The sequence below is a fragment of the Aythya fuligula genome, chromosome 2, assembly GCF_009819795.1.
Source record: "Aythya fuligula isolate bAytFul2 chromosome 2, bAytFul2.pri, whole genome shotgun sequence".
NCBI lineage: Eukaryota > Metazoa > Chordata > Aves > Anseriformes > Anatidae > Aythya > Aythya fuligula.
In genome coordinates this window covers 151,859,778-151,884,491 of record NC_045560.1, presented here as the reverse complement: position 1 = coordinate 151,884,491, position 24,714 = coordinate 151,859,778, and the positions used below count along the sequence as shown (strand labels likewise).

The 24,714-nt window shown below is 39.6% G+C and overlaps 1 protein-coding gene across 1 annotated transcript in view; it reads left to right on the top strand.

The window, feature by feature from the left end:
* NDRG1 (N-myc downstream regulated 1) overlaps positions 1-20,235 on the top strand; it is a 42,700-nt gene extending 22,465 nt beyond the window's left edge. The window contains exons 4-16 of the mRNA XM_032180833.1: positions 3,357-3,462; positions 5,491-5,611; positions 7,527-7,589; positions 9,292-9,352; positions 9,840-9,926; positions 11,512-11,568; positions 12,502-12,605; positions 12,992-13,048; positions 14,073-14,124; positions 14,876-14,923; positions 16,473-16,508; positions 17,483-17,534; positions 18,374-20,235. Coding sequence (XP_032036724.1) covers positions 3,357-3,462; positions 5,491-5,611; positions 7,527-7,589; positions 9,292-9,352; positions 9,840-9,926; positions 11,512-11,568; positions 12,502-12,605; positions 12,992-13,048; positions 14,073-14,124; positions 14,876-14,923; positions 16,473-16,508; positions 17,483-17,534; positions 18,374-18,639 — 1,110 coding nt within the window. The 3' untranslated portion in view covers positions 18,640-20,235. The remainder of the gene's footprint in view (positions 1-3,356; positions 3,463-5,490; positions 5,612-7,526; positions 7,590-9,291; positions 9,353-9,839; positions 9,927-11,511; positions 11,569-12,501; positions 12,606-12,991; positions 13,049-14,072; positions 14,125-14,875; positions 14,924-16,472; positions 16,509-17,482; positions 17,535-18,373) is intronic.
* Positions 20,236-24,714: the final 4,479 nt, after the last annotated feature.

Below are 24,714 nucleotides of genomic sequence, written 5' to 3'. Positions count from 1 at the left end.
TGCAGGACAAAATGTCATGTCAAAAAGAGAAAATTTTCTTTAGTAGGGAACAACTCCTTTTAAACTAAGATAACCACTCAATTGCATGTATCGTGAGTATTTGTGTGTGTGCTTTTAGGGCACTAAGGAAAGGCTGCACCTCTGTTAAAGTGAGAGATGTGAACAGATGGCATGCTTGTCTTTATCCTTCTATCGGATTAGTGTACCTTGGATGTTTTTCTAAGATAGTGTTTTAATACAAATCAGTTGGTGAAGAGCTTCTTACTACAATGTTGACGTTGATTGGGATGTGCTGCCATCTGTTTTCAGTGCTCTGTGTTTTGAAAACATCCATCCCGACATCACGTAGACAAATCTCTTGATCTTTAATAGGATCAATAGGGACGTGGAGTTGTTTTTTTGACATCACTGAAGAAACTGGCTTGAATTGTTTTTTAGGAGAACTTTCTGGGTATTTGTACCTAAGAATTCATGCTAATGAAAAACAGCACAACATTCTTGAATTACAGAAGCCTTATTGTGAAGATAATGAGGAATTAAACTGACAGTGCCAGTAATTAGCAGTATGGTCTTCAGTTCATCTCTGAACTATTTTTAGTTGACACTGAATTTGAACTAGTCTCAGGTTTCTAGTTCCAGAATGATTAGCTGTGGAGGTCAGTGGGATGCGCAGGTTCAAGTGTCTGGCTTTATCTGGCACAGATTGTTTTTTGCGTGCAAAGGATGAAGAACCCGAATCTTGAAAGTTGATCTCTCCTCAGAAAAACTGTTCTAGGTTTTTCAGTGCTAGAAAATTCTAGCATTCACAACAATAAAAACCTGACAATATGAAATGCTCATTAGACTCTAACTGAGGAGGAAATAATTTCAATATTCCACATTTAACAGAAGGCGTGTTACTCTCCTTATTGGTGTTAAGGTTTCCAACCTATCAATTCTTATGCTTTGTATTGAAAATTACCTGAATAACCTAGGTTGGTCCAGACGATCTTTGAGGTCTGTTTCCATCTGAAATGATTCTATTATTCTATGATTAAATGCAGAAGGAAGGTAGAATGTTGAAAGTATTAATTGCTAATTTTATTAATTGCTATCTATTGCTACTGCAAATACATTCTGGAGTATTAAATAATGAATATAACAACAACATGCTATTTTCTACCAAAAGTGAAACTTACGTTAACTTTAGCAAGACTGAAGTAGCAATACTGTAGACTAAATACTGCTTATCTAGTTTGGAAAATACTAGATTTCAAATACTGAATGTCAGATTCTTTCTTCTCGTGCTGTTGTACAGGATCATTCTGAGTTATAGTAAGTTTTTAAAATCTTTGCACTGTGTTCTTATTGGCAACTTTACTCTTGACTTACAGGAAAGAACTTGCTACCAATTTAATTCAGAATATTTTTAATGTCTTTTAATTTTTGAGTTAACAAAATCTGAAATGAATCTAAGCTTATCAAAGCCTAACTGAAACAACAGCAGGAAAACCAGTACTAATAACTAATTCCCAGGTTTGAAAGTTGGCCATTTGTACATTATGTGGCAGAGACTTAGTTCATCTTTGATGTCTGAGCTGTGTTGAATAAGCACTTCTCCTGGTCAAACCTGACTCAAATCCTATTTAAGAATGACGTTGTCCTGAATTAGTCTGTTTTGGTTTTTCTAGCTGGGCATTATGGGAGTCATAAGCCTATGCAGAATAGCAGCTTGCCTATATAACCCAGTTTCCTGCTTGGGCAAATTCGAAACCAGCTACTGTCTTCTGTCTGACTTGCTGGATTTATCACCCTGTTTTGCTAAAGATGGTACTGGATATGGAAGATACAGCTTACTTGCTAAATAATGCAGTGAGTATGCAGAGAAATTAATTTCTAAGGAGACATAAAAGCCAAGCATTAGTTATAGTATAGTTCAGCTAGCAGAGATACACAGCTCGCCTGTTGTTCAAGAGAAGGGGGGAGTCTTTGTATGTTTGCAACTCAAAACTGATTTGAATGTGTAATTGCAAGGAAAATAGGTGAAATGTGGTGTGGTGCTGCCTAGCATCCTTATTTTCAACAAAATGCATGGTATAATTCATGTATGAAATGTCTGAGCTGAGATTTAGATTGAATCAATACTTCAGATCTTTGAAGAGCTTCTGAGTTTTCCTGTGTAAAGGCTTTTGTAGAGGCTGTATGCTGCTAATTTCTACGGCGTAATTTGTAACAGATTTGAATTTAACTTGGACTTTGTCTCCAGGGATTATTGCACAGAGCAAGTCAAGTAAGCACAGAGCAGACTGTATAGTATACCGAATGACAATGATGTCTGTATCCTATACGGAAAACATTCTTATGAAATGTTAAGGCTGGCTACTAAATACATACTGCTTTGATAACATAAATGTAACAGTACTGTAAATGTGTCATGGCCAACTGTTGTTCTGTGATTCCCTTTAAACACATTGACAAGCTAACAAACTGTTTATACCTATCTTAAGAGCAAGTGTAAAAGAAACTAAGACTATTCCATATGTCAAGAATGTTAGTATGCACCAAGTCTCTCTAACCTACACAGACATCCAGTAAATAAAAGATGGTAGTGAGAGTGTCTCTGATTTGATACTACGTGTGTTATAATCTCATTAAATAGTACAAAATCCAGTTATGTCAAATAATAGCACTGGGCTTTTAAAGGTTGTTTCTGTGATAATCACCATAACAAAGGTATAGCCATGCTATTCTGTAGCAAACTTTATTCATTTGTGTTTGTGCTTAGATCTAAACAATAGCAAGCCATAAAGCTAACACATGTAGCTGTTATGTTTACTGTGTTTTTACTAAAACCACAAGGTCCCGGAGTGTGATAAGTCTTTATGGTGAATACAGGCTATTTAATAGCCTGTTCTTTAGGGAAATAATAATTGCTTGCTCAGTTAAAATCATTTTCCTAGAAAGCAGAAGTGTTTTCTTTTGGCAACCTGCACCTTTGCAAATGCTTCTGGCCATAGTTGTAAGCTGTTGTTTTAGGCATCATTGCACCGAACTGCTTTTTTTTTTTTTTTTTTTTTCTTCCTCTCTGCCTTTTGCTGTGGTCAGAAAGTGTTTCCTCAATATCTGGTTAGAGCTAGCAGCTTGAGTGCTTCTGCAGTTGTCTGTGGACTGCAGTAAATGACAACCACATGTAAAATGTCAGCAGAGAGCCCACACTGTGGGGAGGCATGGGGTGCGTTAGCACAGGAATTGCAGAGATCCTGGGGCCAGAGGGGCTGCAGACAGCCCTGGGATAAGGCGGGAGCTGTACTGCTGCGGTGGGTGTTAATCAGAGCCCTTGGACAAGCTGCTGACAGATTCCCCTTGTTCTTTATCAGGAGCAAGATGTGGAGACTGTGCATGGCTCGGTCCATGTCACCATGTGCGGGACTCCCAGAGGGAACAGACCTGCTATTCTCACCTACCACGACATTGGGCTGAATCGTAAGTAGGCTTTTTATTTTATAGTACAGCTATGGCCTGGTTACTTAACACTACTGCTGTAGTCAAAGGTATGGAAACTGCGGAGGTTAGGAAACCTTTCCCAGGTCCTTGCCAACTTACGTCCATTGCAAACTGTTACATGGCACCATTCTTTGTATACAAACGTGCCTAATCTAATATTTTTCTTACAGACAGCTTAATTCTCAGTTTCTATCCTACCAATGTAAATAATTGGAATATTTCACTTAAGGGAGGAAAAGAATCTCTGGTAGCTTGTAACAACCTTCTATAAATGATGTAAAAATATCTGTAAAGAATGGCTGAGGCTATGTTAGCTCAGGGGAGGGACTCTGTCAGGAAGTGCAGTGATAGGACAAAGAATAATGGCTTTAAACTAAAAGAGGGGAGATTTAGATTAGATATGAGGAGGAAATTCTTTACTCTGAAGGTGGTGAGGCAGTGGGACAGGTTATCCAGAGGAGCTGGGGATGTCCCATCTCTGGGAGTGTTCAGGGCCAGGCTGGATGGGGCTTTGGGAAACCTGATGTGGTGGGAGGTGTCCCTGCCCATGGCAGGAGGGTTGGAACTGGACGGGCTTTGAGGTCCATGGCTCCCAACCCAAGCCATTCTGTGATTCTGTGTTGCCAGCAGGATTGATAAGGACATTGCTGTTGCTTTGGCTTGTAGATTCCTGTCTGAAAACCAGTCTTATGCTGCGATGCGCTTATATGAATTGCATATCAAATCAGTATTAATAAAATAACTTTAAGTGCCATTTATCTTATCCAGGTCATTATATAGGAATATAATGACCTATATGTCCAGATCTGCTCAAGTTTGTTCTTTTCACAGTACTGTTTGCTTCATACAATTTGCTATTTCTTAATGAGATATGAATTTTAATATTAAAAACATCTGCAAATCTGTAAAGCCTGGATTGGAAAGGAGAGGGGATGATATTGCTAATAAGAAAAAGATCTTTTTCTTATTTTCTTGAGTAGACCTGATTTACTTTATTTTGGATTTTCTGTGGATCACAGAAGAGATCTAGGTCTCACTTCTGAATAAAACTTTTTTCTTTCTAGAGATACAAACTCTGTATGGTGAATAAACTTTCTCTCTTTCTAAAAGGCAAGGAAGCTTTATCCCTAACTCATATATTCTCCTAAAGCTGGATTTTAGCTAAAAATACTGTATATTCTCTAATGATTTTGTTTGCATGTTGTGTAGTAAGAGGACATTCAGAAACACACACAAAATATTGAACTGTTTTCTATGCGTCTTAAAGATGGTGCTGCAGAGTTCATGCTGTCCACTCCAGAAGGAAAGTATGCTAACCTTCTCCCTACATTAATATTCATTAAACATCAGAAATCAAATCATCTCAGAGTTGGGTCCTACAGAATTAAGTATCCCAAAAGGACACTTTTGTCTTGAGTTGCCTGCCTTGAGAGACATGAATATAATGTTTATCTTGTAATATTTGGGCAAAAGCACAAGTCACGATCTCAGAGTTGGATACCTTTTCTCGCCATCTGTTTTGACATAATCCAAAGAAAAATGACTGGACAAGTAAATGAATAATTTTACCTAAGCCAAAACCCAGGGTGAATATTTCTGATGGCATTTTATGACTATTTTACCTTCGCATAAATAATGATTTCTTTAGATTTTGGGGCACCAAGCCAATACTTCTGGCAAGGACCAAAATAACATGGATAAACCTTAGCTGGCCATGAAGAGAGAGCTTTTCGTTTTTTTTTTTTCTCTTCAAGGAATTAAAACAACTTTTCAGAGGTTGCTTTGTAGCAGGGCTTTACTGTTTTTTCCTCCTTAGAAATAAAGGATTGTTACTTTTTCCAGGCTATACCATAGCTCAGCTGATTGTTGAAACCTGGCCTGCAGTTAAGAAAAGTTTATATTAGAGATAACATTAATGAAATAAATGATTTTATTATAGATGCAGACTTACTATCAAACAAATTTCCTCTCAGCACAAATATTCCATGTTTTCTTTTTCTTTTCAAGATAAAACTTGCTTCAATCCTCTGTTCAACTTTGAGGATATGCAGGAAATCACTCAGCACTTTGCAGTTTGCCATGTGGATGCACCTGGTCAGCAGGATGGTGCACCATCTTTCCAAACTGGGTGAGTTATCACAGAAACAGCCCATGTTTTCAGAGTTATCCTCTTTCAGTGGCTGGAAAAAGAGCATTAATCGGCAATTCAATTGAAAAGCAATTGCAGAAAGAAGAGTAATTGGCTTTTGAACACTGACACATTCTATTTCTAATTTTCTGAATCTCTGTTTTGTCTTACCAATTCACAGTAAACTTTGGGGCTGTAATTTTGTGTTTTATTGCTGACAACCACACTTGTAAAACAGTTCCGTGACATATCTCTACATCTGTCAGCTTAAATAATGGGTTGCCATGTTTTGTAATGAAATCTTGAATACAAATACAAAACTAAATTGTTTCTGTAAACAAAATAGGCATTAGTACTATATCACGTCTTTCCTAAGTCTGTGGCTTTTAGGAAATACTAGCATGGTAGATGTTGATAAATAAACTCGATAAGCTTACTAGAAATTCCAAGTGGCTGGACAGTAACAAAGTGATGTAACCCTTGGGATATTGTAAATTCCTGCATCCTCCCGACTACGTATCATATATGATGTTGTAACTCTTGGAAACTTGAATGTCGTTAAGTGCTGTCTTTGCCAAAATACTTGTCCCGTTTAGTCAGAGGAGATGGTTTGCCTGAAGATGCCTCTTGGACAGGAGTCAGCTTGGTTGAGGAAGGAAGGAGCCAACATGCCAAGTGAGGGCAGAAGTCAAGAGACAGTAAGAACTAGGTATTAAGGAGCTTGTACATACCCTAATGCATGAGCCAGTCTATTTACCTTCTTAATTGTTAAGCTAGTCTGGCTGAGGAGGTTATCATGGGCCAGGTGCTCAGCAAGTGTTAACTGCAATGGCCCAGTTGTCTACCCAAGCAGATGACAAAGCTATTTTAGTCACTTCCCTTTGTATATGTTTGAACCAAAAGCTTTTAAGTGTCTTAACCCTCATGTCCTGAACAGGCATTAACACTTCTGGGTTGTCAGCTGCACAGGGCAAAGATCGTGGTCTGTGCTAGTAAAGACCACTACTTAATCATCATGATGACAGCACAAGAAACTGTACTATCTCTTAGCCCTCCAGCTGAAAGTCATGACAAGCTTTACTTTCCCAACAAGAAAATCTAAGAAAACCATGTAAAACAGTTTTGCAATGTTCTTTCTTTTCTTTTTTTTTTTTGTTTTTGGGAGTGGGGGGAGACTAGAGAATCATTAAGTATAGTCCTGATGGAAAGCAGAAATTTGTATGTATCCTAGGCAGATGTTCTGTGGCTTCTTAGGGTGGATTTTTTTTTCCTTGTGCTGCTTGGTCAAAGTTTTGTTAAATATATCCTTCTCAGAATTTTGTTGCCACTCTGCAGAAGACCAGAGACATTAACTTACAGCCATTTGTCGAATTTCTTCAACAGCTTCACAGACCTTTCTATGGCTTCATTTACTCCATGAATATTAATAGAAAGTTATCCTAATTTTCTATCTGCAGAAATGCATGTCCCTGAAAATATGCATGCGAACTATTTGCCAAAGATCTAGATTGCATTGCTGTAGTCTGTGATTCTGCAACATGGGGAAACCTTTTTGTGGTGAACCAAAAGTACAAATGTGGTGAATGTGGCTGGAAACTCACCTCTTAAATCCAAACTCTTTAATAAATTTTTGATGTTAACTTTTTCTTGGAAGAGATTCATTATGGTCTGTTTTGCTTTTAGCTGGACTAGACTATCATCCTGTAACTCACATAAAGCACCATATTGAGTACATACATATTTCTGCTAAATCACTTACTTGTACTTGCTCCTGATTTAAATTCAGTTCATGCTGTTAATGATATGGTAATAGGCACATTTGTTATTAAATCTACAGTGACCAGTGTGTCTCTAAATATACCAGACTACTCTACTGAATGTGTGTAGTAACTCCACAAACATGTATTTGTTGTAGGTATGTATATCCCTCCATGGATCAGCTGGCTGAAATGATTCCTGGAATCCTGAAACAGTTTGGGTGAGTGCAGAATTCCTGACTTATTTTCCTCATTCTTGTTTTTATGTGGCACACTGAAGAAAGAGCAGGGAAGATCAGGTATTCCTCTGTTCTGCCCCTGAAGCTTCCTGGCATTTTGCTATAATTTCTGTTGTGGTTCTTTTTTAACTCTTTTATTACAGTTGGCTATTTTGCCTTTGTTTCTGAAGAAGCTTATATTTTGCCCTTTCAGTTTTTGAAAAGTCTGTTTATTTTTAAACAGGAAGCAGCTTCAAGTGAAATCACATGTACATAATTTAGGGGTTTCCTCCAGTACATTTTCTGTGTAGCCATGACAGAGATAGGACACAGACAATCTGTTCTTCCCACTGTAACAACCCACGTTTTCCTGTGTGGTTAGTAGAAAAAAATGTAGACCCATCTGAAGACACTTAATGTTTTGTTTCTGTGGCTTGAGTGTCTTTAGGGGTCATTCCTGCTTCTTCAAGCCTCTTGTACTACTAGTACATAAGCCAGACTGCTGATGCTGAGGAACCTGGTACAGGCAGTGTTCCTTTGCTGTGTACCTGCAGCAAGTTGAGTCAAGTGTCCTCCTTTAAAGCATAGTTTTAGCAGAAGTTATGCATGAGAAGTGCCTTCTCTGAGGAACTAGTGCTCCTGATGTGCAGTGAAGACTGCAAGTAGGCACCTCCAGTGGGTTTTCAAACTAAGAAGAGAATCTGACATTCAGGGTTAGGGAGCCTTGGAGAACAGACAGGCTGCACTGCTGGTGGAGCTTTTGTCTTAGACCAGCACATGAATTTAAACATTGTTCAGCATGCAAACTAGTTGTAGCAATACCTTGGACTAGTTTACTTCTTTGGTCTCTCTACATTTTTAAAACAAATGTATTGTTTGAAACACTTTTTTTTTTTTTCTTTTTGTTAAACCAAGGCACAGTATTGGCAATTCTGCTGTTCTCTTTAAAAAAAAAAAAATGCTAACATAATGTCAATATCTTGAAAATCAACTAAGCTGGAGTGTACTTACGGAACCTCGATTTAATACTGTAATGAGAATTAAACCTTTCTCTAGGCATTTTCCTAAAAGCATCGTAGAGCATGTTTTTCTGAGTGGTTTTGTCTACTCTCCCCTTCCATGTATTTTCTAAGACCTTGAAGGTGGTGCTTTAAAACCAATTTCAGTGAATGCAAATATTTAGTTTGTCTCTGCCCTGCTTAGTTATGAAGTTTAAATTTGCTTGCCCCAGCAGCTGGATAGCATAAGAGGTTTCCCTGCCAGCTCCCTGCTAGAGAGGAATCAGCATCACAGTTTGATAGCTTTGTCGTGGAGGATAGGGGAGCCTGGGGTGGGGGGCTTTGTGTTTTGACTGCAGACCTCAGGACTGTATCTTAGAAGTTTTTCTGGCAGAGAGTAGCCATTTCCTTACAGAACCAGAACAATGCTGTGGTTGCTCAGTGTATTTACTTAAAGATAAGTGAGGATTGTTGCTGCACTGCAATATATGAGGACCATAGGCCCAAGAATCTGCTGAAATCCAATTTGCTCTGCAAGCTCCTTACTGGAGCTACTGGCGTTGCTGAGGGTCCACAGCTTGCCCAATGTGCAACCTGTCCTTCCATTGGCATGTGCAAGAGGAAGGCTGCTGACAGAGTTTTACTTATTTTCAGTGCACCCTTACTGATTTGTCTCTTTCATTTCATGGCATACAACTGCTGTGCAGGCTGAAGACTGTTATTGGAATGGGAACTGGAGCTGGTGCCTACATCCTGACCAGATTTGCTGTAAGTTTCATTTCATGGAGCTTTCTTAAAGTCTCGAACCTGATTTTCTAGATGTATTGCTGCCTCCATAGGGTCTGCAGAGACTTCCTGCTCTACTGTATCCATCCAAGTAAGCAGCCAGGCTTTTAAGTGAAATACCATGGTCTGCGGGATAGCTAATCCAGAAGACCTAGATTTTCCGTTTTAAGGCCAGTTAGTCTGCAGAAGGTTTTTTTAATGGGAGTTCTCTATTTAAACTGAGGGTGGAGAAGAAGTTAAATCTTAATATTCTCCAGCTGCTCCGTTGAATTGCTTTAATGATTTTTTTTTTCCATACATATGCTTGTTTTGTGCAAGATAAAACTAGACCTACTGCCTTCCTTCCCAGGAGATAATTTGCTAATTTAAATTTTATGATGTCTGTCAGCTTGCAAAGGACACAAGATAAATCTTAACTCAAAGGTGTTTTTTTTTTTTCTTTTTTTTTCTTTCTTTTTTTTTTTTTCAGTTAAACCATGCAGACATGGTGGAGGGATTAGTTCTCATTAATGTAAACCCTTGTGCTGAAGGTTGGATGGACTGGGCAGCGACAAAGGTAAACATTCTTAAGTTAGAAAAATAAATCATACTGTGAACATGACAAGCATGAGGAGCTGGGCAAGCTTGTGTGTTAAGGCATGGCTGCAGACACAAAATATCACAGACTAATTCCTTTTGGATTTATTTTTTCCATTTACAAACATACCTCCTGTAGAGCCAGTGATAAAAATAAATAAATAAAATAAAATTGGTACTTCTAGGAAGCAGATACCTATGGTATAATGGAGCTACTGGGTACGGACAATTCTTAAGAGTTGGTAATGAAAAAAATACTTTATCTTGGACATGGAATAGTTTTGGAAACAACTTTCTTCCAATTAAACTTGAATCTTAGTGTAACATTCTTTCTTCTTTTTTTTTTTTTTTTTCTCTTGTCTGTGGCTTTGTTTACAAGCATAGTCCAAGAAGTGAATTGGAGCACAGAAAAAAAAATCAAAACAATATATTCCTGGTTTTAGTCATCTAGCTGAATCTGAGATGCTAAAAAGACTCAAAAGGGCATTAGCTACAGTAACAATAGTCAGATTGTCTGTACAATCAGACTTTTAAGTGATATTATTCACAAACAAAGCCCCTGTACACTTTATTCTTTTGTAGCTGTAAGATTACAGTGTGGGAAAACAGGTTGAGAGCTGGTTTCAGATGGCCTCCTGGAGCTAATGGAGAAATAGGTATAATTGATACATTGCATGTCACTCACTTAACTTATGAAAACATTTTTTTCAGGGTAAGCTGATGGAATACATTTATTGTATCATTCAGGGTCATGTTTTAATGAATGGAGGTTGTTATAAACACAGAAGTTCAAAAATTGGTGTTTTGTCTTTTAACCACACATATAATCAACCTATTCTAAGTGTGTTAAGGGGATATTAAGTGCAATGACAGCCTTGTAGTACTAGGAGAAACTTTCCAAAGCAGGGATGTAACATTTTTCCAATGCTGATTACTCCTTTAAAAAAAAAAAAAAGTTTAGCATACCAGTTTATTTTGGTAAGTTTGAACTGGAATTTTGTTTATTATCTCTGCCACAATGAGGTAGACCAGTTGACTCATTTTAGTTATCTCATCCAATATCTCACCATAATTAAATTCTTTCACATCTGTGTCACTGCCGTCTACCTCTCCTAGCTATTGACAACCTTAGGTGTACAGTGTGCCCCCTGTATCCTTCTGTCCTTCCAAATCAAAACCATGCACTGTGTGAACACCAGAGCTCCATGGTCTTTAGGGATCAGCTCCAAAGTACTCTGTGTTTATTGCTAGGGACAAGATTGGTTAAATTACACATATCTGGCTGATTTACTTAATTTTCTTTCAGGGAGTGATTCTGTATATACTCATGTCACTGGTAGTGTGTTTTCTATGTAATCAAATTAGTAAAGACATCCTATGAGAACAACCAAAACGTAAACAATACCTGATGGTATAGTAGGATTCGAGGGAAAAAAAATCAGTCCAGGATATTGTACATAAGAGCAGCAGAGAAATATCTATTGGTCTTCTTATGGGTAATTAAAAGGTTTCAATTGTTCAAAGATTGTTTTAATATCAGATACTTAGATAATCCTGCTGTTCAGATTTCAGGTTGGACAAATGCTTTACCAGACTTGGTCATTTCACATCTTTTTGGAAAGGTAAGCATGTTCAAAACATTCCTCTGATGTATTCGGTCATCTTTATTTACCTCCTAGAGCTGGGAGGAGGGGAGAACATTTTACTTAAACAACAAAATACAAAATTAAACTGTGGGATAGGATGAATACTTGCGTTCCCAGCACTTTGGAGTGTGTATATTGCTGTGAGGCTTCCTGAGTTCCAAAGACTCAAGCACACTGCAGTTATAACAACTCCAGAAGTGGCAGCTCCCTGTTTAGGTAGTTGATACTTAAGCATGAGTAAAGCATTGTATGTGGTAACATTCTGAGAAGAATTTGCCCAAAGGCTTTTATACCATAACATGCTTGTAACTCTGAGAAAAATGGTTACTAGTAGAAACATTGCTCTTCAATGCAAACCTATTTCAATACTATTTTATAAGGCCATATTGCTGGACTTGAAACTGTTAGTAAATGCAATGGAAAACTCCATTCCAGCAGAACAAGGAACTAATCTGTAAAGATTATAGAACCAAACAGTTTGAAAATGTTAGTGGTTTAAGTCCTTGAAGCTTAGTTATTTATTATTGTGAAAATGAGTTTCACATTACATATGTTTGTAAGCTTTGAACATCAGCTTTATCGTGGAAACATTTATGGAGCTTCTTACTCTGAATCTTTTGTTTTAGAACCTCACACTCGTTTGACTGTAACCATCTGCACTACAACAGTGTTTTGCAACTGTATGATTGTGATATTACAACACACTGATAACTTAAATTGAAAAATGTGGAACGACAGTCAGAGGCTAATGTTAGCTCTGGGTGAAACCACTGAGTGTTGCAAGTTCTCCCTTCTCTAAGGGTGCACTCCTGTTGTGTGGAGATGAGTCTGATACACGACTGCTGTGCCATGTCTTCAGATCTTTTCAGAAAATAGCCCCTATTCTGAATGATTCTGTCTCCCCTGTAGGAAGAGATTCACAGCAACCCTGACCTGATCCATACTTACCGTCAGCATATTATTAATGATATGAATCAAACCAACCTTCATCTCTTTGTCAACTCTTACACCAGGTAAATACATTTACCTGATTTCTAACTGGAAACTGTTTTAAGAGTCTGTCCAGCTCTTTTTTTAGCCAGTACTATTTGTGTGGTGGAGTTACTTGTTTTCCCCCAGTATAAAGTTATGGTTGACAACACCTTTAGGGATCTCAGGTGGCTTGCTTATGGGAGAAGGTCCTTGTGTGTTTGTGGGGCGAAAGATGGTACACTTGGACTGAAAAAAGATATTGATGTTTCAGTTTAAAAGTGGTTCTCCATCAGTTATGGAGATTACAACATATATAAGATTAACACATGTGAGTCCCTGTGCTTTCTGTAAATTAGAATATGGGCATATATGTTCAATTTGTGTGTATCAAAAATGTTTGTCCTCTCCATTTTTTTTTTTTTTTTAGTCGGCGAGACCTAGAGATTGAACGCCCTGTTCCTGGAGTAAATGTTGTCACCCTTCAGTAAGTATTTTATTTCCAATCAGTTCACCTCTACATGATGTGAGCAAAGAGATGTGATCTGGGGGTGTGGTATGCAAACATTGCAAAGATGTTGCTGAGTTGCCCTGCTTCCGTGCTAGAAAAGGGTCTTGTAGCTTCATTTTGGAGATATATTGTTATTGATATGTTGATATATTGTCAGGGACACCCATTACGGAGACTTAATGGAAACTATGGCTCTGGATGCACTTAAGCCATGCCTATGCAGCCAAAGAAACATGACCAGAACCAATTAAAAAACAGTAATTCAAGAAGATCACAGAATCACAGAATTTCTAGGTTGGAAGATGGAGCAGTTATGGCAGAGAACGTTTATCTACCAGATTTTCTACTGATGGCTTTTCACTTATGCTGCAATTTGTAAACAAAATAGTTGTCCAGTCCATTGCTCAGCTGCTGATGTTTAAACATGGCAGGCCTTGAGACTCTGTTTTTCTGCCAGAGGTTGAAATTGGCTGACATTCCAAAAGTTGGAGCTGGGAGAGGAGCAAGAAGTAGGGTGAGACTTTGATGCTGATTACCACATTCAATTCCTTATAAAACAGGGAATAAGAGCAATGGGAAGGGCTGATTACCACAAGGTGAGGAAAAGGACAGGTTCTCAGGCAAGGTATCAGAGTATGTCAGTTTATCTGCACTTTTACTGTGCGGGTGACTGGGCACTGGCACAGGTTGCCCAGAGAGGTTGTGAGGTCTGCATCCTTGGAGATCTTCAAAAGGAATGTGGATGTGCTCCTGGGCAACCTGCGGTAGGTAGGCCCTCTTGAGCAGGGGGCTGGACCAGATGACCTCTAGACCTTCCAACTCAACTATTCTGTGATTCCATAATATGGGAGATTTAATGTGTCCTTAAAGTTTCTGGAATAAAAAATAAACAATTTTCCCACATTTAACCATCTCATTCTTCCCTGGACGCAAAGTAAAGCTGAGGGCAAGCCTGGGCCGGACCACAGAAATAACACAGCTTTTGTGTGTTTCCTTGCAGATGCCCCGTCCTCCTGGTGGTTGGCGACAGCTCCCCGGCAGTGGATGCTGTGGTGTGTATATCGAGCCTTCCTCACCACTGTGCTAATGGGCAGGCAACCCAAGATGCTGAGTGAGCCCGGCAGGGCTCCCAGAGGCGCAGCAAATCTCGCCAGCTATCAGATGGCTATCCTCTTTCAGGCCGCAGGAGAGCTGCCATTATTCCTGACTGTTTGTACCCTCTGTGTACCACTATTTAATAGCTACTGTGTTAGGAACAATTGCCAGAGCAATTCCAGTGAACCACAAATATTTTCCTTCGGAGAGGAATCTGCTGCTGGCATTTTAACTTGTTCTGTGGTGTTGGAGTTCTGCCCTGGGTCACTATGGAAGCGAAGAGCTGCTTTTTGACCATTATAACTCGCCCCAGATGACTGGATGACTTCTTGTTGTGCCTTAACAGGCATGCCCGCCTGCTGGCTGTTGTCCACGTGGCTACTCACCACTTGGGATGCTACCAGATGACCCCGAATCACAAGATAAACAACCCTGGTTGCCACTGGAGTCCCAGAAACACAAAAAAAATCTAATTCCCAGTAAATGGGTTTGTTTGTACATGGAAAAGAATAGCCATAAGTGTTAACTGACCTAATTGATCCCTTATAATGATATATGCACACATAAAGAAAGTCCTTATACGGAAGACTAAGAAACCCAATTTAGTCAGTATTAAGACAGAAGATTAGGTATTTAGTTTGTTTTCATCCAGCAGTTCATAATTAATATTTTGCGTACAATATCTTATGTTACTCTTATTTCATATAGGTTGAATGCAATTCAAAGCTGGACCCAACAAGGACAACGCTTCTGAAGGTAATAATAAAAGTTGTTTCTTTAAATAAACATTCCCCTCATTTAATATTATCTCAATTAACTATAAAAGCAGAACCAAACCAATGTGCTACAGTACTGGTAACATGATCAAAATTCAGTTCTGATGTGGAAGAGCAGTGCCTTCAGGATAAGAGCATTTTACTGGGATAAACCAAGCTGGGTGCTTCTCATCAAGGTTAACAACAGGGAATTTCTCAGCTCCTCTATTTTGAAACACTAGAGGTGAGACCTGAAATGCTCTGTATTTCACATACCAATAATGAATTTGACCAGAGCCGGCAAAGTTGATGTTGGTATTTGGAAAGGTTTGAAAAAACCTTCAGCAGAGTAGAATTGCAAAAACATTCTGTTTCTGTCCTTGCCTTTTCCTCAACAGCAGCGTAAGGTGAATAGATAACTAATCTATCCATCACAGTTCTGTCATCCTGCTTTTTATTTGAATGCAGTCCAGGACAGCTTACATTTGGAAATGACTTCTGTGTTTTCCAAAAAGTTGATAAAATGGACTGTCAAAACAGCAAAGAATGAAGCCAAATCTTTGGCTGTTTCTTGGCATTAAGTATGGGTGCAGTCTTCAGTTCATTAGTGATGACATAAAGTGCAGTAAGTGTAATAGATTACAAACAGTGACACAAATTTTGTCATGCTTCTACTGGGACCTTCTACTGTATCTCTGTTTACTGAACTGGGCAGTGATAATGATAATAAACAATGAGTTGTAAGTAATTTTTCCTCCTAATGGTGAGGCGGTTGAGTGCTGACTTACCACATGGCCATGGCAGACTTATTCTAAGGAAAAATCTGACGCTATCCGAAACACTTATCGGTGGCCAACTTTTCCTCATTCAGGGTTACAGCTGATGCCAGACCTGTTACAGGGCTGTTTTGCTGCTAACTAATCCTAGATAGGATTTGGGGTTTCCTGTAATTCACAACTTAACTGATTTCACTTTGTGGTGTTCCTTGGAACAGGACTGTTTTTGTTGGGTTGACTTTGAGGGGTGGAGTGGCAGGAAAAATGAAGTGCTCCAAAAATACTGCATGCACTCAAGATAGCTTTTTTAAATTTGGCTTTCCTTGTTTCCCTTGGCAAGTCAGGCTGATGCTTGCCATCCACAATCTCAGCAAAGCATTTTTCCCTCTCACCCCTGAGGTTTAGGTGTTTGTTCTCTCTTTGTCGTTCAGGCCAATACTGCATCACATTATTGTAATTCAGAACTGAACCTGTAATAAAGACTAATGGGCTAGTTTCTAAGAAACTGGTAATCACTTGCTATCAAAAACATTTATTTGTAGCTCCAGCTGATGCTTTGCCAGGGGATCAAGGTAATTTGATGTTTTCTGAGGTGCAGTTGTAGCTTTCATGAATGCTGAGCTACTTTGATGCACTCATCTACATGAACGTTACTCATACAACAAAGTGAAATGTTTTTCTGTCAGATAGTTAAAAAGGTCATTTTAATATATCCTCAGCATAAATGTATTTCTCTGGCAATACACTAACTGGCTGTTCTCATCCCTATTTCAGATGGCTGACTGTGGTGGGCTCCCCCAAGTTTCTCAGGTATGATTTGGCTGACAGAAATCCTACTAATCCTGTTCTGCAGCATCTCAGACCGCAATAAATGGGTGTTTTCCTTCTGGGTACTGGCTGTTCCCAAATGTCAGCCAAAAGGACAGTTATGATTTCATGAGTAATGAAGTCAGTCGGTCATCTGAGCTTTCTTCTTTCTTTAAAGATCAATGAAGCTCAAAATTAAGATTAGAAGGGGATATTATTTCCACTAATTAAGTCTTAACCAAGTGAAGGTCTGAGGTGGGAATGCAGAGGTATTATTTTATGCCTGTCTACTAAGCTAACATGGATTAAGACTTCTGCACCAGCATTTTAAAACCGTATTTTTATTTGGACTATTTTTAGGATAGATCAGGAAAGTGGGAGGCAGGAAATAACAGTTCTGTGTTCTTACATACGCTGACCTGGCTTGACTGAGAATGAACTGGAGTTTCTAAAATATATTTAGGCATACATTCCAAGGCTGCTAGTAAAAGCAGGCTGGGAAACTTAAAAACTTACCTTTGTTCTAGTCTTGCTTCACTTCAAGAGCTGATCTGTAAGTCAGCTTTAGGATGTGATGTTTTCTAACGAGATTTCTACACAATACAATGTAGTGTTAGGAACTGCTGAATTATTGATCCTCATATTTATGAGGCCAGTTGTTTTACTTTGGCTCATCAGCTTAAGTAACTGCACTAGTAGAGTTTGGACCCGGCTTAGACCACTTGTAGTCACTTCTCCAAAAATCTTATTCTCAAATGCTCTTGAATGACTTTTCATTTAAAACAATGGGGGTGAGTGAACAGACAAGAGAGAACAATGGTGGAATTTTCTCATGTAAATGAAAATTCGGGCAAATTTAGAAGAACACAGAGAATATTTAAGATGTTCTTATTAAGATTAGACATCTATGGCATTACATTGTAATGAAACTAAATTGTTGATCATCATGTACAATAATACTCTTGTTTCTTTTGCAGCCTGCAAAGCTTGCAGAAGCTTTCAAATACTTTGTTCAAGGCATGGGATACAGTAAGTACTGGCATTATGGAATGGTTCATTCAGCTTCCAGAGTTTGTTGGGTATCTAGGCATGCAGAGAGCCTTCTGATCCCAGATGTGTTGTCTTTTCCCTGTTGGATATGCATTTGCAAGGGAAACAAAAACCAAAACAAAAAACCTGTGGTGTTTGGAAGAGGATTTTTTTAGTCCAAATCATGTTACTAAATAGTAGATAGAAGTCTATCTACAAAGCTATCACCAAGTATTTCTCCAAAATGAAGGTGAAGCTCTTTTGCCTTTATTTTATTTAAGCAATTGTCTGTAATTCCCATGCATCTTATCTAAGCCATGTTTTCTAATACACATTACTCATGTTATTCTGTAAGTTCTTTAATGACCAATAGGTCATGGAATGGGACATTTCCATGCTTGAGAGAAGGCATAAAGGTATCCTTAAACAAAACTGCTTTGTCCCAAGGAAAGCAGCAGGCAACATTTCATAAAATTACATGCCCTTCTGACAGCTGTTGGGTAGGTGCATTTCTAGCCTGGGCTGCCAGCAAAAATTAACCATCTGAAAGTAAAAAGAGGTCTAATGAGTCTCCTCAGTTTTCGTCAGGCTTTTTGCAGCCACAAAAGCATGCCATGAAATAGTCTTGAATCCCTCACTGCTGACCACCAATTTTGCCTTAGCAATTTGGGTTTATTAGCTGTATGTCTGGAGCGTTGCTACTACTTCTAAACATGAAGCTACCATGAAAACTATTTTCAACCCTGAAGGCTTCTCCAAGGGTGGTTAGGGCTGGAAGTAAGAAAGGGGTTTCTACCAAGTCTACACAACAAGGAGTTAATGAAAGTCTTTTCTTCCAGTGCCCTCTGCTAGTATGACCAGGCTGATGAGGTCCCGCACAGCTTCTGGCTCCAGTGTAACCTCTTTGGAAGGACAGAGGAGCCGGTCTCACACTGGAGAAGGCACAAGAAGCCGGTCTCACACCGGGGAGGGAACTAGGAGCCGATCCCACACCGGGGAGGGTTCCAGGAACCGCTCCCACACAGACACGCGCATTGAGCTGACACCGAATTCAGCAAGCAATGCTGAGCAATCAGGCCCCAAGTCCATGGAAGTGTCCTGTTAAGTGTGTGCAGGAGGTGTAAACTGGTCACAGTTTGGAAAAGTAAAGGATGCCCCCTGTGTACCACAAAAACATAACTGGTATTAATCTCAAGCTATTCTGTAAGATGAGCTCTGTTCACCAGGGTCTGATGGGGACCAAAGAAAAGAAGCATCTCATTTCCTCTATCGTTACTCTTGTAACTCAGACAGCTGCTGCTATTGTGCCCTCCTTCAATGGATGCCAAATTCTAAAGGAAACTTGCCAAAAGCTGATATGGTTGTAAACACTTCAGAGTCAAACCAGACATGCTTAATATCCTCCTTTAAAATCAAAACTATTCCACATCCCTTTATTCCTAATTCTCTTGAAGTAAACTGGCACAATTTGAGATGAGTTTCAAAGCGGGGGAGAGAAATTACTGTTGTGGATGGCTTTTAAAAAAAGGAAATGAAACAAATGTGTTACGGCCTCATGTTGAAGCTGGAGTAGAATGCATTGTATATAGCTTGACTTCAAATGATAGAGAAGTTAATGTATCATGCATTTATAGATCTTCTAATTCATTAGTATTCAAGCCTGTTTTCCTATGTATAATAATATACTACTAAAATAGACAAATTTAATGTGACTTTAAGACGAACTAAATCTTTAAGCTTTTTTATTTCACTTTTTTGAGATTTAGTTCTGGTCTTCCTTTCTTTCCCCCCCCCCCCCCCCCCCCCCCCCCACCTCCTAGACCCTAAACCCCACTTAGCCAAATGAGGACAAGATTTAAATTTTATAAGAAAGGTAGCATCTCCTCTTTGGGATCTTGGGTCAAAGGGTTTACAATACTGCAGAAGTTGGTGTAGTTTGAACGAGTAGGGTAGCCATACATGCCAGCAAAGCAGAAGCAGCTTGATTTTTACTTCAGACAGCTTCTTATCTTTGCAGCTCAAGTTTTTGTGTCCAGCACAACTGTAAGAAATTCAGAATTCTGTAAGCAAAGCCAGATCCAGCTGTTTTTTGTCAAGAGAGATGAATAACTGTGGAATGGCATGTAATTAGATACTGTACATTCAACTGCCACTAATTACTAGAATTAAAACTCTGAGTTCTCGCTGGTGCTGAGAAGTATATTCCACAAAGTGATGGAATGGCAACACTGTAACTGAGCAATACAGTGTTTAATGACTGCATAAATGTAATGATCTGCTGGTTCTGCATCTTTACATAGCCACCTGATACCTAGGGTTACTTGTGTTGATGCTAGTGGTTTGATATCTTTCTACCAGTCAGATTTTCACAGTTGGGTGTTCTTAAGTTTGTCCTTCCATATGTAGTGGGATGGGATTTCCTGAGCTCCAATGCATACCTGCTGCATTGCAGTCCTTGCATAAACAAGAAAACAGTTAAATAGAAAATGTTAATACTTTGGGATTGCTTGTTCAGAAGAACACTGTCTAGGTTACTTTATATTGACTAACTTCAGCTTTTGTGTAGAATATCCATAGTGGTTTGTGGGAAGAACAGACAATTTCAAGAAAGAATAAAGCTATTGTGTAAAGTCTATCAAGAAAAGTTTCTTAATGAAGTATTTGTATTTATTTCAAAACAAATAAATTTGTAACTTTGCAATGTCTTGTATGTGTCTTCATCTTTTACCAGGAGTACAATGATCTTTCTCAATGGGGTTAGTAGTTCCTTGTCATTGCTTTTTAGCAACAAAGTCTTTTTAATTGTGCTCTTGTCCCTGCCATTCCCTACGTTCATGCTGTGAACTTTTTTTTCCACTTTTTTTTTCACTTCAGCCTACTTTTATTTTAACAAAACACAATGTAGTTCAGTATCAAGTGTTACTGACTATTCAAAAGATAATTTTGCTCTAACAAATGCATTAAAAAATTAAGCCTCAGTACAGAGTACTTCTTATCTGAAGTTAGAAGTTTTCTTTGTATCCTTAGATACAATCCTGGCTAGCACATAGACCTGCAGTTTGTGGTCTGACTTCCTCACAGGAACTGGATTTTACTTCTATCCTTAAAGCAGAAGTACAGGTTTCCTTTCTTATGCCAGTCTGGGTGCTGGTAGACCACTCTGGTCACCTTTTTACTTACCTTGGTGCTCTTACCTAGTGACTGATTTAATGTATTGGGAGTTTCAGGGGTAGGTGGGTTTTGTGACTTTGCTGGAACTATTTTAGTGGCTCCTTCCTTCTGTATTTAAAAATAAAATAAAATAAAAATCCTGTGATAGGAAGAGGCAAAAGCAAATATTTGGCCTGCCAGAGCCCAGGTTCTGCTAAATGTGATTATTCAGCAGTTGTCACTGGACTGGTACCAGCAAATGGCTTGATTTGGTCATCCACAGCCCATGCCACTGCCAGTGAAAAATGGGAGGGATCTCTGCCAGCTCATCTTACAAAAGAAGGGCAAAGTTATGTTCTTCTCTGAGCTTTTCTGGGAATGGCTAATCATTCCTTCCACAAGGACACTGTGGTGTGCTTGTCAAGCCTTGGCAGTTTATTATTGTTTAACAGGGAGGAATGCATCCAATCCTTCTTGCAGCACAAAGGGATCTGCGAGCACTTCTGAGCAGCTAGGAGTTGCTAGGACCACTATAAATGTTAGCTTTTCAACAAAAAGTATTCATTGGGCGAGGAACAGTGTGTACCTGTACAGAAAAGCTGGAGGACAGTACAGAGGAGAGGTGCCTTACCTTTTAAAAGGAGTTATGGCTCCTTTTTACCCACAGTACTGGTCTTCTGGCATCTTTTAATGGTACTTAAACTGAAGAGATGTAAGTGGCTTCCACTTTTATTAGAATTTATTTTTAAATAACTTCCTTCCTACACTTTGAAAATGCTCAGTTCCTCTTTCTTGGAGACTGTAGTGACATTAAACTAGAGAAGATGAGTTGGATTTTCACCTTTTCCTGAAAGGATGAATGGCCACTAGGGAGCAAGGAGATCTTATGGCAGAGAGGAAATTCCAAGTGGATAACAGGAGGCTTCCAGAAAATAAACAGTTCAGCCTTCACAGTGTTTTGGGGGTTACTAAGAGGAGAATGGGCTTCCCTGGACCAACAGGTTTCCTGACTGCTCTTCAGAACCACTTGTAGTACACAGAGTGTAATTGCTGAAATCAGTTCTTCCCACCTCTGCCTGGGTCTCAAGATCTACTATGCAAAAATCAACTGAACTTAAGTAGAGCTTTCCCTTCCCTGTCCTTGCAGAGCAGGAGTGGATCTGGACACGCCAATACCATGTCAGCACAGCAGGACTTTTGTGCTGAAGGATGCTGCTTTTCTCTTTAAAAGTCTCTAGAAACTAAACAGCTGGAAACTTTAACCTAGATGTGTTTTGGGGGTTTATGATTAATGTCACGTGTTGCAAGTGATGGACTGAGCTGCAGAGAAAACAGTTTATAGAAAAGCTGCTTATTTTTCTCTCCAGTGCTGGAATCCTCTTCCTGTCTGTTTTTGCATCTTGGGCAGAATATCTGTTGCAATCTGTGATGTGCCAGTATAACGTAATTGTTTTCACCACAACAACACATCCAGCAGTGTCTCATGAGTAACTTGGCCTGCCCCCTTCCACATGCCAGCTGCATTTTTTGCACTGTTTTGCACTGTGTTGCACTATCCCACATTTGCTGGACCTGTAAGTCTCTCTGGGTCTGTACATATCAGCATCTGTTTTGATGTGTGGATTTAGTGTTTCCACAGAGCCAAATATAGGCTTTATGTTGATAGCTGATAACTGTTTTGTCTGATGTTTAAACAACCAAGAGAAAGGATGTCAGGGTATTTTAAGAGATCAACCCTTCCCCCTCAACCCTTTGCAACAGAGAGACACAGCCTCTCACTGTTTCTATCTATTCCTTCATTAAGGGCTCCATTCATTTTATAAACAACACAGCTGCTGACCAGCATTGGGGAAAGAAAGAAAAAAAAAAAGGCTTTCGATTGCAACTGCCAAACAGTCTGATGTCTGTTCCCTGCAATCCAGCATGGGGATCTTTTGCTCACCCAGCACCTGCAGGAAGCTGGAGGAGAGCTGTTATTTGGGTGTAATTAAAGAGGCAATCCCCTATTCCTTACCATGTGTACTTTTGACACTGATGGCTGCATGATGCATGTCAAACGCCGGAAACAAACATCACTGAGCATCTCCAGGAGAGCTCAACGGGTGGGACAGGGGATAATCAGGCAGCAATTCCTTCCCAAGCAGCACCTAGTGCAGTCACTGCCACCATGGTGGGCTCTGACCCACAGTACAGCTGAAAAACTATCCTTGGGTGACCTGCCACTCCCTGCTACTGCTTATGGCTGAAGGGGATTATGGTATTCAGGTCAAGGTCAGTGTGTGGGGAGAGCTGGGGGCAGGGAAGGGCTTTTTGCTGGGTGGTTGCACTCACAGAGACACAGGGCAGCTCCATACAAAGCCTACAGCCATGACTGGTGGCTCTTGAAAGAGATCAAGAGCTGCCAGCAGCTTGGTGTTTGTTCCTGTGAGTGTACATCCCTGCGAGGCCCAGCACCCTGCATGCAGCAAGGTGTGCAGCAAAGGTGAGTCTGCCAAGCTGTGGTTTCATCCCATGGGGTGGTCCTGGCATGGAGCATGGCCAACCTGCTGTAGGGCTTGGTAAGACTGCCCTGAGCAGTGGTGTCACCCAGCCTGTCACACACCGGTGAGACTCATCTTGGCCTCTTTTGCCTACACTTGCATCTCCCCACCAGGGGAATAGTTTTTACTTGATCAATTACCATGTGTTTTCATTTATTATTAGTGGTAGCTAAAGAATAACTCCAAGAAGTCTTAGTTCTTTACCACCATCTGCCAATAAAACTTGATCCCTCAGCTCTTCCCTTCCCACTGCTCACAGAGGCTCAGGGTGGGGTTTCTTATGGGAGCAGAGCCCAGCTTGGCTGTCAGTACTTCATTTGGAAAGTGCAAAGTACTTAGGAGGTGATAGGTTTCCAGAGGAGTCCAAATGCAGTGGCTGTGAAAGCATACAAGACACTCTTCATGCAAGACAGTGTACTTGGAGGCTCCATATTTGCAAGCAGAAGAAGCATCAGCTAGATGAGACTTCTGATGCCTGTAGAGGCAGAAGGAAAGGGTGCTACCTTTGCTGAAATCTGTTCTGGAGATTTGGCTGGTCAGAAAGTATTTACATTGCAGAGGACTTCCCTTCCCAACCAAAGAAAGGCACAGAAGGCTGGGGAGAGGTTGCTTTCTCACCTAGTGCCCCAGTAGCCATGAGCAATCCCAGCACACAGACCCATCATTGCAGGATGCAGGAGGCCACAGAAAGTGTTTTGAGTTCCTACTGGAGCTGGTTCCAGTTCCTTCTGGTGGGTATCACAGTTCAGGCTGAAAGGCAAACCTGGTTTGTGGGAAAACTCTGAAAACCTCCAGATAGTGATAATTTACCTCTTCTATAACTAAATGGTGGAATCCTTACTGGGGTTAGCTCTGAGGATTTGTAAATGCTGTGGTATGGAATAACGAATCTGTAATTTAAATGTGTTTCCTCTTGTCATCATTATCATTGTTTGAATAATTTCTGTCCATTTGGCTGCTGCAAACAGGTTATTCTTACAGACTCTCAAGAGAGATGACAAAAAAAAAGACAGGCTTATGGAGGTTAAGTAACACACTCAACTTTGCTCTAAGAGTCTAGACTCTTAGACTGATCTAGTAAGGGTGATGGAAAAAAAAAAAAAAAAGAAAAAAAAAAAAAAAAAAAAAAGGCTGGAAACAGACCATCACAAAACGACACGAGTTGGAGAATACCTGGCATTCTCAAGCTGCCAAAATATTCACAGTAAGGGAATTGCTGTCAGAGCAATATTTTTTTATTTTTTTTTTCTTTATACTACTGTCTCTTTGTTTTCATTTGTACGTGTTCTTCAGCTCAGGGTTTTGTCACGCATTGCAAACCCACACTTGGACATTGGCCAGGTGAGGAGATTGGAAAAGGAAAAAGAAATGTCAGTGGTAAACATACTTTACCTTCTTTTACTTGTCTAAGCCTCTAAATGACATGTCAGTCATAGATCCATTAATCATTTACCACTTATGAGGTTATTTAATGTATTTAAAGCATAGCA